The 12994-nt window shown below is 39.1% G+C and overlaps 1 protein-coding gene across 3 annotated transcripts in view; it reads left to right on the top strand.

Moving 5' to 3' along the window:
• NIPBL (NIPBL cohesin loading factor) overlaps positions 1-12994 on the top strand; it is a 121923-nt gene that overhangs the window by 91796 nt on the left and 17133 nt on the right. For all 3 annotated transcript variants that reach the window (XM_028748762.2, XM_028748759.2, XM_028748760.2), the window contains 11 exons: positions 801-1032; positions 2540-2691; positions 3135-3215; positions 4512-4612; positions 5858-5996; positions 6981-7063; positions 8065-8197; positions 8793-8936; positions 9499-9588; positions 11072-11286; positions 11403-11505. In XM_028748762.2, the coding sequence (XP_028604595.2) occupies positions 801-1032; positions 2540-2691; positions 3135-3215; positions 4512-4612; positions 5858-5996; positions 6981-7063; positions 8065-8197; positions 8793-8936; positions 9499-9588; positions 11072-11286; positions 11403-11505 (1473 nt within the window). The remainder of the gene's footprint in view (positions 1-800; positions 1033-2539; positions 2692-3134; positions 3216-4511; positions 4613-5857; positions 5997-6980; positions 7064-8064; positions 8198-8792; positions 8937-9498; positions 9589-11071; positions 11287-11402; positions 11506-12994) is intronic.

Genomic DNA, 12994 nt, shown 5'->3' with positions numbered 1-12994 from the left:
CTACCGCCCACCTAGAATCCTGAAATGCCCACTTGTGGGTGGTAGGGACCAGGTTGACAACCCCTGGCCTAAAGGAATACTGTAGCAAAGTGCTGTGACCTCTATAGAATGCCTTATCCACATCATGCTAAATTCCACAGAATTAGACTTTAGAGTGACTTTTTTACCTTCCACTTTGAGAGGGAGGTAATGCTCTTACTTCCCTGTTACTGGAAATAGCTGAATGCACTTGCATTGGAAATTCAGATTCCTTAGTTGGAACAGGAACTTTTCCAGAGTGACTTTTCTCTGTTTTTGTGTTGCTTCTTCCTTCCTGACATGGTTCCCTACTTGGTTAACAGAAGATGGAAAAGAGCAGAATTTTTTATATCAGATAAGATAAAATATTTTTTTATCTATAAGAGTTTATCTCAATGGATGAAGAAATACTGAGTAAGGCTCCAATACTTCCATGAGCAGTGTGAGCCTCACTCACTGTTGTCATTCTGCAGGGTCATTTTGGGTGAGGCTTAGTAACCAGAAAAAAGCCCTGGCTGATTAGACGCAAGAGCACGGCTGGTGAAAAAGTTGGCAACTGTACTTCAGGAAGGGTTTTTCTGAGATTGTAGCATTGTGAAATATATCACAGAGATTCCTGGTTTGTATTTGGCTATTGGGAGGTTTTAAAATACGAGTAATCACTAAACTTTTTCATATTGATATATTAACTATTGCTGCGTAAATTTTGCTCATATTTATTTTCTCTGATTGCTTTTTAAAAATGTTTTCTTTTAAACTTAGCACTCTGAATTTTTCTGCAGAATAACGACACTGAAGATGAGGAAAGATTATGGAGAGACTTGATCATGGAGAGAGTCACAAAATCTGCAGATGCCTGTCTTACAGCTATCAACATTATGACATCACCCAACATGCCCAAAGCTGTATATATTGAAGATGTAATAGAAAGAGTTATTCAATACACTAAATTTCACTTACAGAACACACTTTATCCTCAGTATGATCCTGTTTACCGATTGGACCCTCATGGTGGTTAGTATAACAGATATATTTCTTGCTTTTTGAAATCATACTATTGTAGAGAATATACATGCAGATCCAAAATCAACATCATCTCCTCCTCCCTCCTTCTCCTCCTCCTCCTCCTTCTTCTTTATACCCCGCCGATATGGCTGGGTTTCCCCAACCACTCTAATGTAAAGTAAGCCTTTTTCAGCTTTACTTAGATATATATTTTGTTTAAAGTATTGATACCCCACCTTTCTATTCCACCACTGGTGTGCCCAGAGTGTCTGCCAACAACAAATTTTAAAATATAGAGAGTGATCTGAGAGGGCTGGGGAGGCTAAAATAAATTAATACTGCCAAGTATATGTGGTGTAATGGAAGAAAGGGAACTTGATATTCTGGTCCCAGATTGCTTGGAGTTTTAAAGGTCACTATCAGTACAGTGGTACCTCGGGTTACATACGCCACGGCAGTGGGAGGCTCCATTAGCTAAAGTGTTGCTTCAGGTTAAGAACAGACCTCTGGAACGAATTAAGTACTTAACCCGAGGTACCACTGTACCTTGAATTGAGACTGGCAATAAGTGAAGCTCAGACAAACGTAAAACAATTTGATTGACTACCTGGCAGCTCATTTTGGAGAAATTGAAACTTCTACGCTAGGTTTAAGGACAGCCCCATAAGAACATATGAATGCATCCTGTGCTCAAAGTTACCAATCATATGCCCATGGGAAGCCCACAAGGAGAATCTGAACACAATACCACTATCTCCTCCTGTGGTTTCCAGCAACTGGTATTGAGAAGCCTACTGCTTCCAACTGTGTGGACATTGCAGCTAGCAGACACTGATAGCTGCTAGCACATCACAGCAGTCTCTTTTCTTTTTCATTATGCTCTTCTTGTATTTTTCAAAATATTGGCTTGTTCTTTAGAGGGTTCCCATTGCTATCTGTGCCAGCTGCAACTTAAAGTATAAGTTGCATTTTCCCTGAAAATTTTGACTATGGGAAAATCCTGTCGGGATCTGAATAGTCTGAAATTATTTGGTGTCCTGTCATAATTGATTTGAGTAAATTTAATTTGCATACTTAATGGTGTAAAAGCTTCATTAAGTGTTCCCTTCAGAAGGTCTCTCTCCTCTCATACATACAATACATACAATCAACTTGATTTATTATAGTCAACTTGGTTGACTGTACAGTGGTACCTCTGGTTACAAACTTAATTCGTTCCGGAGGTCCGTTCTTAACCTGAAACCGTTCTTAACCTGAGGTACCACTTTAGCTAGTGGGGCCTCCCACTGCCGACGTGCGATTCTGTTTTCATCCTAGGGCAAAATTCTTAACCCAAGGTACTACTTCTGTGTTAGTGGAGTTTGTAACCTGAGGTGTTTGTAACCCGAGGTACCACTGTATTTCATCTTGGGAGATAAGAGAAATATATGAACTTGGTGAGGAGAAACTTTATATCTAATATGGTTGCGTTGTGCTGAATTTCTAAAAAAATGTATCTTGTTTTAAAATTTACTAGGTGGTGTATTAAGCTCAAAAGCAAAGCGTGCCAAGTGTTCTACCCATAAGCAAAGAGTAATCGTGATGTTGTACAACAAAATTTGTGATATTGTTAGCAGTTTGGCTGAACTGTTGGAGATACAGCTTCTTACTGACACCACTATTCTTCAGGTAAGTTTGATCCATTTTATCCAGATTTCTCTTCCCCTTCTGTACACACACACACACACACACAGGTCTAAAGTTCTTCTCCAGTGGATGTTTATTTTCTTTTACAAGCAGTAATAATGAAACTTCTTAAATTTAAGCTACTAGATTTTTAAAATTATTTTATAAGGCAACTTGGGCAGTCAGTTATAAATATATATGATATGGAAAATATATGCATCTTTGAAGAACAATAACTACAAAATACCCAAGGAAAACAAATGTGTTTTTCTGTCTTAAATCTGAGGTGCTTTTCATCCCTCTTGTATGCTACTGCAACTAGTATGGGAACTGGAGAACACAATTCAAAAGATGATGATCAGAGGTCTTTTTCTGTTGAAAAGATTTTATTTTCATTTATCAAGTATTATGAGAATTTATGTATATATTTCCTTTTCTGTTAATAGGTTTCTTCAATGGGGATAACACCTTTTTTTGTAGAAAATGTCAGTGAACTTCAGTTATGCGCCATCAAACTTGTCACTGCAGTAAGCACACCTTTTAACCAATATTTAATTGTAAAGAAATGAATGACTTCTGGTGTTGTTGTTGGTTTTTTAAGGAACTTTTGTGGGGGGTGGCTTTCATGAATTACTTAATTTGGTCCTGGTCATGCCCTCACTTCTAACTTTGCCTGGCAACAGGTTCTTTTCCCCACTGAACTACTTCCCACTAAGCTTTGCCTCATAAACCAGATTGCAGCTGGTTTGTGAGAAAAGTATAACAACACCACCACTGATCTTTCACGCCATTATTTACCTTAATTGTTAGAAGCAAGGAGCACTGCCGATCAAACAGCTCTATTACTGTACTTTGATAGTAGGAAAGGGTTAAGGAATTATGTTACTGAGACCATGTCTGATGTGTCTGTGATGGGACACTAACTTGATTTGGCGCATGCTGAGAGTAGCTGAAAACCTACAAGAAGATATCTCTGAGAGAGAAATCTCATTGCTATAGCAAATACAGATTGGGCTGATTTTTAATTTCTTTTGAAGCAATGTAGATTAGGATAGCTGCTTTAAAGCAGCTACCATATTTTCCCATGTATAACACACCCCCATGTATAAGACGACCCCTGTTTTGGGGAACTCCAATGTAAGAATATGGGTTGTTGAGCTTTTTGGGGGGGGGGGGGAATGCCAAAAATCACTAACCCGACTGACAAACGCTACAAATCGCAAGTGTTGCCAAAGCCACAAAGCGTCTTCTCGCTCGCCGACAGAAGCCCGTATTCACACGCCCAATTGCCGCAACAACAGCCAATCTACAGCAGCCCTTGCCGCAGCCACCAATCACCCACCAAATCGCCGCTGACAAGCTCCTGCTCGTGGCTGCAACCAATAGCCCGTCTCCCCTCTGCACTATGCATGTATAAGACAACCCCAGATTTTAAACATTATTTTAGAGTAAAAAAAAACCTCATCTTATTCACGAAAAAGTATGGTAATTTGTCCAGCCTGATGGCTCAGTGTGTGAACAACTTGGTGAGCCTCACTAGGTTTGAAAGTTTACTTAGAAAACAATTTGAGTTGGTATTTTCAACTCTCTCAAACTAATGTTAGTAGTACCTTCTCCAAAATAATTTTAAACCATTTAATACATTTACATTAATGCCACTTTTCTGGATTCATACCTCTTGGCTATAGATATTGATTGGTAGTAGGAAAATAACTTTATGTTTTAATAATTGTGTATGTGTGTTTGTAAAATAGTTTGTATTTTGGACAGCCAAATAAACAGGAAATGAAATACATATAATAACCATAATGAACTTTTTTCAGGTCTTCTCAAGATATGAAAAGCATAGGCAGTTGATATTAGAAGAAATTTTCACTTCACTTGCAAGGTTACCAACCAGCAAAAGAAGTCTGAGGAACTTCAGGTAACGTACAGTGCTAATTTCTCTCTCCCTCTCCTCCCATCTTTTGAAGAAGTCTGGGTTTTTTAAGACATTTTATTAACTGCCTGCTTCAAGGGGCATGCTAAGCCAAACTATGTCTGCATAACTGCAGGGTTGGGATTTGAATCTAAGGTGCAATTTCAGATTTTGCATACAAGGCTTGTGGCTGTTGGGAGAGTAGAAAACACATCAAATGTCAGATGAGGGAAAACTCCTACCATCCCCTACTTTTTGCTTGAAACTTTTCAATTTTTTTTAAATATGGCTTAACTGAATATTGGTTAACGAAATGCCAGTGAGGTTTAGTGGACTAAGACTAGGCAAGCATCTATTCCAATCCCCACTCCACCATGAAACTCCCTGGGTGACCTGCGCCAGCTACTATTACAGCCCCACCTACATCACAGATTTGATGAGATGATAAAAGAGGGGTGGAGCATAGCATAGGATCAAGCCATGCAAAGCATGCCACTCTGAATGCTATAAAGGAAGGGTGGGATAACATTGAAGGAAGGAGATGTATGAGTGTGAGGCGGGAATGCTTAAATCAGGCACGGGGAAAGTTTGGCCTGCAGACCAAATTAGACCCAGCAGGTCTAGTTTGGCCTACAAGGCTGTTTTCCCCATGCCATACACCTCCTGTCAATCTGTATCTACACCCAGTATTAGGTTTAGGACAGGTAAAGACATTACTGCAAAGGAACAACCAAAAGCCTTGAAGTGCACTCCCAATTGTTCCATAGCACTTGGGAGCTGCTGATCCCTTCTGAAGGTGTGGGTTGCTGTCATAACTCATGGGTGGTGACTGCAGTCTCCACTGGGGTTCCTGATCCAAAGCTTTCACATGCAGTTGATGCATTCTGAAAGTGGGACTTCAATTCAGCATCAACTCCAAGTCCTGTTTTTGTCAGGTGTCTTCCTCTACAACCTTGCTTGTATTCAAGCTGGGCTGTAGAAGAAAAAAGTTCCCATCCCTGGCTTAAATCATGTAGCTTCAAAGTAAAGTGATACACTTCTGTTGGATCAACTTTTGTTCCAGAAATGTACTGCTCTTTGGGGGAAGCTTATTGCTTAGTTTGAATGCAAAGCCACATCTCTATTGTGGGAATAAGATTTGGGATCACTGTAATAATTGAAGCCAATTGGAAAAAAAAATGCCAAGGGTTTTAATGTTTTCCATTGGGTTCATTTTTAACATTAGTAAAATAGGTTTGTGTTTTTCAACAGACTGAACAGCAGTGACACTGATGGTGAACCTATGTATATTCAAATGGTGACTGCACTGGTGCTACAACTAATTCAGTGTGTTGTGCATCTACCATCAGGCGAGAAGGATTCAAATTCTGAAGAGGAGTCAAACAAGAAGGTGAAAAATGCTTTAGATTTATGAAGATATATGTATTTAGCATATGTTCATATAGTTCTTACCGTTATCATTATGAATTCATGGAATGCTGGGCCAGTGATGGGTCGGGCATGGAATGTGGGGAAAGAGCAAAGGGAGAAATGTTAGTTTGTGACACTTGAAGGAGAAGTTGAAAAGGCACTGAAGAGAGAGGAAGAAAAGTGAACCTGGGCAACAGAGCAGATAGACTGAAAGAACTGTGAGAAATGAATATTCAACTAACTGTGTTAACTGAGGTTGAGTTATTTGATGACCCTGTTCATTGGCTGAGTGAATTATATTTTGTTTTTAAGATAATGAAGTAGCGTATTTACCGAATCTAATGCACCATCGAATCTAATGAGCACCTCAATTTCCAGAACATTGAAACCAAAAAAAGTATTTGCTGGTGAATGTACTGTATTAGCCTGAATTTAAACCTCACTTTCCCCCCAAATTCCGACCATGAAAAGGTAAAGTGCAGCTTATATTCACAACCTTACGGTATGCAGCCAGGAGCGCAGGGCAAACAGCGCCCGCCTCGGCGTAGTCCCCCGTCCTCTCTCCCAAGGCCGGGAAGGGAGAGAGCAAGGAAGGGGAAAGGCCGCCGGCAATGCAGCTCTGCCCCCGCTCAGTATTCAGCCAGGAGCAGGGAGAAAGGGAGCAGCTTATATTTGGGTATTTACTTACTTTTTCAATTCTAAAGGTGCAGCTTATATTCAGGTGTGGTTTATATTCAGGCCAATATGGTAAATGTGCTATCAAATCTAATGTGCACCTTATTTTTAGTGTAATTTGTCCAAAAAAAGGTGAGCGTTAGGTTCAAGTAAATACGGTATTGTTCATGTTCATTAGACTCAAAAAGGTTGCATCTCCTTGTCCATAGTTGAGAAACATATGTATTATACTTGCTGTTGCATAAATTACAACACACATTCAGTAAGCAGGCGCTGTGTTCATTTTCAGGTGGACCAGGATGTCCTCATTACAAACTCATATGAAACAGCCATGAGAACAGCACAAAACTTCCTTTCCATTTTTCTCAAGAAGTGAGTAGAATTCAACTGTTCATCTGTTATAAGTTTTATTTCTGTGTTGCTGTCCATGCAGGGCTTTGTCTCCTTCCACTTGCTCAAGAGGCAGGGATCATGCTAAATATTACCCTTACCTCCCTTATTAAGCTCCTACAATTCTATAATTCTTTCTTTCTCCCTGGAGAATATCAGGAATTATCCCACTCTACCAAAGACCTATGGCATAAATTGGTTGTGTGCAGAGCTCTCAAAATAGACATCTAACACACATCATTGTTCAGAAAATTTTATAACCTTTTTGTTTCCTTCCACCCTCCCTGGTGAAAAAAGTATCTACTTCCACCATTGCTTAGTAGATCAAGTTTTGCATTCCTCTAGCATACAAAGCACAACACATCCCTGTTTCATTCATCATCATCGTACTTTCCATCAGGGCTGCAGTTCCCTCAGCATCCCTATCATCAAATGCTCCAATGTCAGATTTGTTGGACAGTTATCACATCCTGGATATCTGGACAAAAAGAGAAAGGAACATTAGGACTTTCCTTCTCAAAATGTCCAGAGGCATTCAGAATCAACCCAAAACTCTCATTCAATGGCTGGCATTCAGTGGCAATAATCTGTTTTCATGGACTACATGCAGACACTTCTGCATCATAAACAACCCTTCCCTCATAGTTTCTCTTTTCTTTGTCCCTCCCTCACTTCCGGATAACTCTTGACATTTATGAGCTTGTCCATGGTGAAACTGGGAAGGGGCTTGTTCCGGGGAGGCAAAAATGTATGAGTGCTTTTATATTTAGTGCTCATTAACCTGGCATCAAAAGGATGTTAAGGCATACTTCTTCTCCCAGGTGTGATTATCAGGGTTATTACTGTTATATTGTTCCACATTTATGATTCTATATATAGTGCCATAAAATTCTCACTTAAAATGTAAAAGAAAAATCTAGGATTGATTGAAAGGTGAATTCATTATGTCTTATTTTCCCCTTTTCATTGCTTTCTTCAAACAGATGTGGTAGCAAGCAAGGGGAAGAAGATTATAGGCCACTCTTTGAGAACTTTGTTCAGGATCTCCTTTCCACGGTCAACAAACCAGAATGGCCAGCTGCGGAGTTACTACTTAGTCTATTGGGAAGACTGTTGGTAAGATGCTTGGATTTTTGAAGCAATAATTCTGCTTCACTTTTAATAATGGCTTGCTTATTTTGATGTAAGTTGTGAAAATAGTCTTATTGTACTGAATCTGCATGTTGCATGCAGTGCAATGTGCTTTGAGCTGGTGAAGACTTAATATAAGAGTGATCCTTAAATAGGATGAGGGATGAAGAACAGGCAGTTTCACTCCTTTTCCTACCATTTCTTCTTTTAGACTTTGAATTCTTCTCCCTCCTGCTCTATTATCACTGTTCCATGTTAAGTCTCACCAGTGTTAAGCATGGTTACAGAAATGGACTCCAGATTTCAAAAGCTTTGTTTGAAGTATCTATGAGTTAATGTTGGTCAACTGTAAATATATGCTAAATGAGAAACAGAAGAAATGTTCTTACAAATGGAGAGAGAATGGCTTTTGATCTGAAGTGGCCTGAATTATATGTGAAATGCTAAATAATGAATAATAATGAATAATGAATAATAATGAACTCTTCCCATTATTGTAGGAGAGGATCAAGCAATATTGTCTTGAAATGTGAGGGGAATAAAAATGACGTTTATATATATTTTTCTTTCATTTTCTTAGGTCCATCAATTTAGTAATAAATCTACAGAGATGGCTTTGAGGGTGGCATCACTCGACTATCTTGGTACCGTAGCAGCACGGCTGCGGAAGGATGCAGTCACTAGCAAAATGGATCAAGGATCTATAGCCCGAATTTTAAAACAGGTTTGAGTGAAGCTATTTTTGATTATTTTAAGACAGGTTTCAGTGTAGAGATTAGTGTCCATAAAATATTTGGAGTAACATCCCATACAAAACAATAATGAGAAAAATAGCATTGTGAGATTTCTTCTTTGTGTTACTCTCAAAAATCAAGAGTGCTTTTGACCTCTCATTTTGATTAGTTTACCCTTAAAATATAAGTTTGTGGCAGTTGCCTCTGGGAGCATCCAGCTGTTAGCTGGGGTGATGTGGGAGGTGGAGGGGAAAGAGACAACATTTAATTTCATGGCAAAATAAAAATTTGCTGCAGAAGGAGCAGCCCAACAGGTTTGCTGGGAGATGGTGTTTCACACACTTGCTACTAATTGATTGTGCGTATGACGACTTTGTTTGACACCTTTTATTTTTGTTGTGTGTTAATGTGTTGTGTGTGACATATTGATGCTCCCGGTGTGTTTTGTAATTTGTTTACTTTAAAGTGTGTTTAGATCAAATCAATCCAAGTTAGTGTGTTCTGATATTGGGAAGGGTGTGAATTTTATTTAAAATATATTGTGTGTTACAGGTCTCAGGAGGGGATGATGAAATCCAGCAACTGCAAAAGGCACTGTTAGATTATTTGGAAGAAAATACAGAAACTGATGCATCACTAGTGGTATGTTGTAGTTGTTTAAGTGAAAGTCTACTTAACCCTTTATGTCTTGAAGGCCACATCAACTGTAGGCCAACCCCTTGAGGGTGGTATGCCCATGTTGGGCATGGCCAAAGTTTGCAGAAAGAAATCAAATGCACACACATGCACACCCACACACACCCTATGGTTCTGCATTGGAAAGGAAGGTCTTCTGCTTACCTTGCAAATATGCTGGCTTGTTCCCTTTTAAGCTGAGTGCTTCTGTCTTGGGAGACCATAAGCCTTTCTTCGTTAGCACACCAATAGAGGAGGTGTCACAAAGGCTACTGCCTTTTAAACTTTTAAACTGCAACTAAGTTAGATACACAGGCATCACAAGTTAAACATATAGAAAGGTGGTATGTATGGGCATCTAAAAGGTTATGTAGAGATTGATACCAACAGTTATAAAGTTCACGTTACTTGTAGCTTTCTGATATGAGGCAAAAAACTGGCAAATTGTATTACTCTAGTGTTTTTCCCTGCTGATCTTTACATGGCAGTGTTTTAGTATTACATGCAAATTGCCTCTTTTTACTATAAACTGTTTTCTGCTTCATACACACCCAGTGTTAGGAAGTTGGGAGCTGTCCTAACTAGCTCCTTCACTAAAAATTTACCACTAAACCACTGTTCAGTATAAAAATGCTTGTTTTTCCAATTTGGCAATACTTTTTTTCTTTTTAAAGTTTGTGGGGTTGTAATATAACCTAAGAAAGAGATGACAGAACCACATTTGAATGCCTCTGTCCATGATAATACAGGACTGCTTACATGATAGGAAGCAGAGTCAGTGACAACTGTGGTATATTCCCCATAAAGGAGAAGGGCCACATCACAAGGCATAGCACATGCTTTACATTCAGAAGACCCCAGGTTCAATTTGTCATTGACTCTGCTTCCTATCATGTAAGGAGTTCTGTATTATCATGGACAGAGGCACACTGGGTAGGTGAAGAGTAGGCCCTAACACTTTTATGATGGTCACATTTAATAAGCAGTAGAGGAACACGTTCATTTATCATAGACTCTAAAAATCAGTTTATAATTGTTTTATCATGTTTTGTAGTGTAAATAACCCAGGAGTTAAAGTGTATTTGCAAACTGAAGTAACTCTTGTACATGAAAATGACTTTGGAGTAAATTCAACTATATGCAACTCAAAATACAGTTGATAAATTCAGCTATATGTAATTCAAAATGTAGTTGGCTTGGGATATGGAAATGCCCTGCTTCATTTCCAGTAACAAGAACTTATATCAATATATTCTAAAATACTAGTGTCTTATTTATTTAAGAAAATCTATATCCCTCCTTTCTGTTGCTGTAAAAATACTCAAGGCAGCTTTCATCAATTAAAAATATACTAAATAAGCATATCCAACAAACAGTAGAAGCAATGAAACACTTTCTGACATTGTCCTTTTTGGGACTTATTTTCCCACACTCTCTTCTGCCGCACCAGTTTTCTCGGAAATTTTATATAGCACAGTGGTTTCGGGACACTACTATGGAGACTGAGAAAGCAATGAAAACTCAGAAGGATGATGATTCATCTGAAGGAACACACCATGCAAAAGAAATCGAGACAACGGGACAAATCATGCACAGAGCAGAAAGTCGCAAAAAATTTCTTCGCAACATCATTAAAACGGCACCTTCTCAGTTCAGTACATTAAGGTGAGTTCCACAGATAGTTCATTTTTATTTACTAAACAACATTTGGTGTTCATGTATTGCCATATTCTTCTGTTGATAAGCAAATGCTAAAGCAATATTCTACCCCTTCATTACAGGATGAATTCTGATACTGTGGACTATGAAGATGCTTGCTTGATTGTTCGCTACTTGGCCTCTATGAGGCCGTTTGCCCAGAGCTTCGATATTTATTTGACACAGGTAAACTGTGCCAGAAGTCTTAGTGAAATACAGTTGGCTTCCTGGTTCCAAACGCTTATGCGGTAGTGTGCAATATCTGTTCATTGTTAAGCGCAGGTATTTAATAGGTCGTGGTAACACCACATGCTTCCATAATTATGTATCAATTCCACAACATTTTTCTTTATCCTGCATGCATTTCACACCTCCTTGAACTCTTATTTCATCTGTGCATTTTTGTAACAAGAACCTTAAGTTAAAAAGGTGTCTTAAAAGGATAATGGTCCTTTGCCTACATATACTTTATTTGCATTCTTGAATTTTAAGGATATTACCTCATAAAGTGTATATTCACACATCATAGTAGAGCAGCCTAATAACTCACATTAGAAAATAGTTTTAGTAGTTTGCTTGCAGTGCATGGTACTGCCATGATGAATGTCATAATTCAATAGCTTGATTATTATTAATACTTAATAGGAATGCAAGCATGTTTGAATGGGTCACCACGTTAGGTCTCCAGAAATACAAGTGTACTCCTACTTTGTTTAATTTTTTGGCCTTCATTGTGGTTCTTGACCAGAGTGGATTAAAAATGCAGAAAGAATAATGAATAGCTACTATGGAGGACTTGATCCAAAATTATCACAAAAAAATCAAAAGAAAACACATACTTAGATGCCTCTTTAAAGAAGGCAATATCAACAAGCAAGCAGTCATATTTTATATCACTCTGGGCACAATCCACCTAACATTGCTATTGCACAGCCTCCATTCATTTCAAGGGGCAGGCCCTCCACAAATCCACTTACCGGGGCAAATGTCCCTCACCTAGGCTCAGTGCTGTGGCCTAGATGTTCTCTTTACCTTCTCCCTGACCATATTTGATACAAGCAGCCAAGGCTCACTGTAGTGAGTTCCAATGCACTGCTGCATCTGGCCAACAGTGGTATAGACAGGATAGTCTATTTTCCTGGCCCCAAAATCATGCATCTTTGGTGAGGAGGAAGTGCTTTCTCTGTGATGGCCAATGAAAATCCTACCCTCTTACAGTTCAGCCAGCCGTAATATTCTCTGGAGTGGTCTTCAATTCACATCATTCTTGAGAAGTGTCACAGGTAATGGATGCACCTGCCCACCCCATAAGTGAATCAAGTGGGACACAGGGTGCCCCTACCCAGTCTCCTTTTGGAATAAGCTGGGCTTTGGAGCAGGCAAACACTTTCTGCTTCTGCCAGTTTCAAATGTCAGCAAGACGAAAGGCACCTCTTGCCCCCAGTCCTCCACATATGCAAGTGTGCACATGTTAAAGGATTTGAAGGAGGGGAATATTGGCTATTTCAAATAATGGCTTGGCTACTGAATTGTGGCAAAACATGTGGACCTTTCACATGGAGTGAAATGGGGTGGTGCAATTAATATGTTTGACTGAGTGCCCCTTTGGTGAGGTTATGTTAGATTTCTGGTAGTTGGTTTTTCATTTTACTTCAATTCTAGCATGTTTCCTCAC

Source organism: Podarcis muralis, chromosome 11 (genome assembly GCF_964188315.1).
Source record: "Podarcis muralis chromosome 11, rPodMur119.hap1.1, whole genome shotgun sequence".
NCBI classification, from domain to species: Eukaryota; Metazoa; Chordata; class Lepidosauria; order Squamata; family Lacertidae; genus Podarcis; species Podarcis muralis.
The sequence above is the reverse complement of the archived record's forward strand: the minus strand, read 5'-3'. Positions and strand labels throughout refer to the sequence as shown.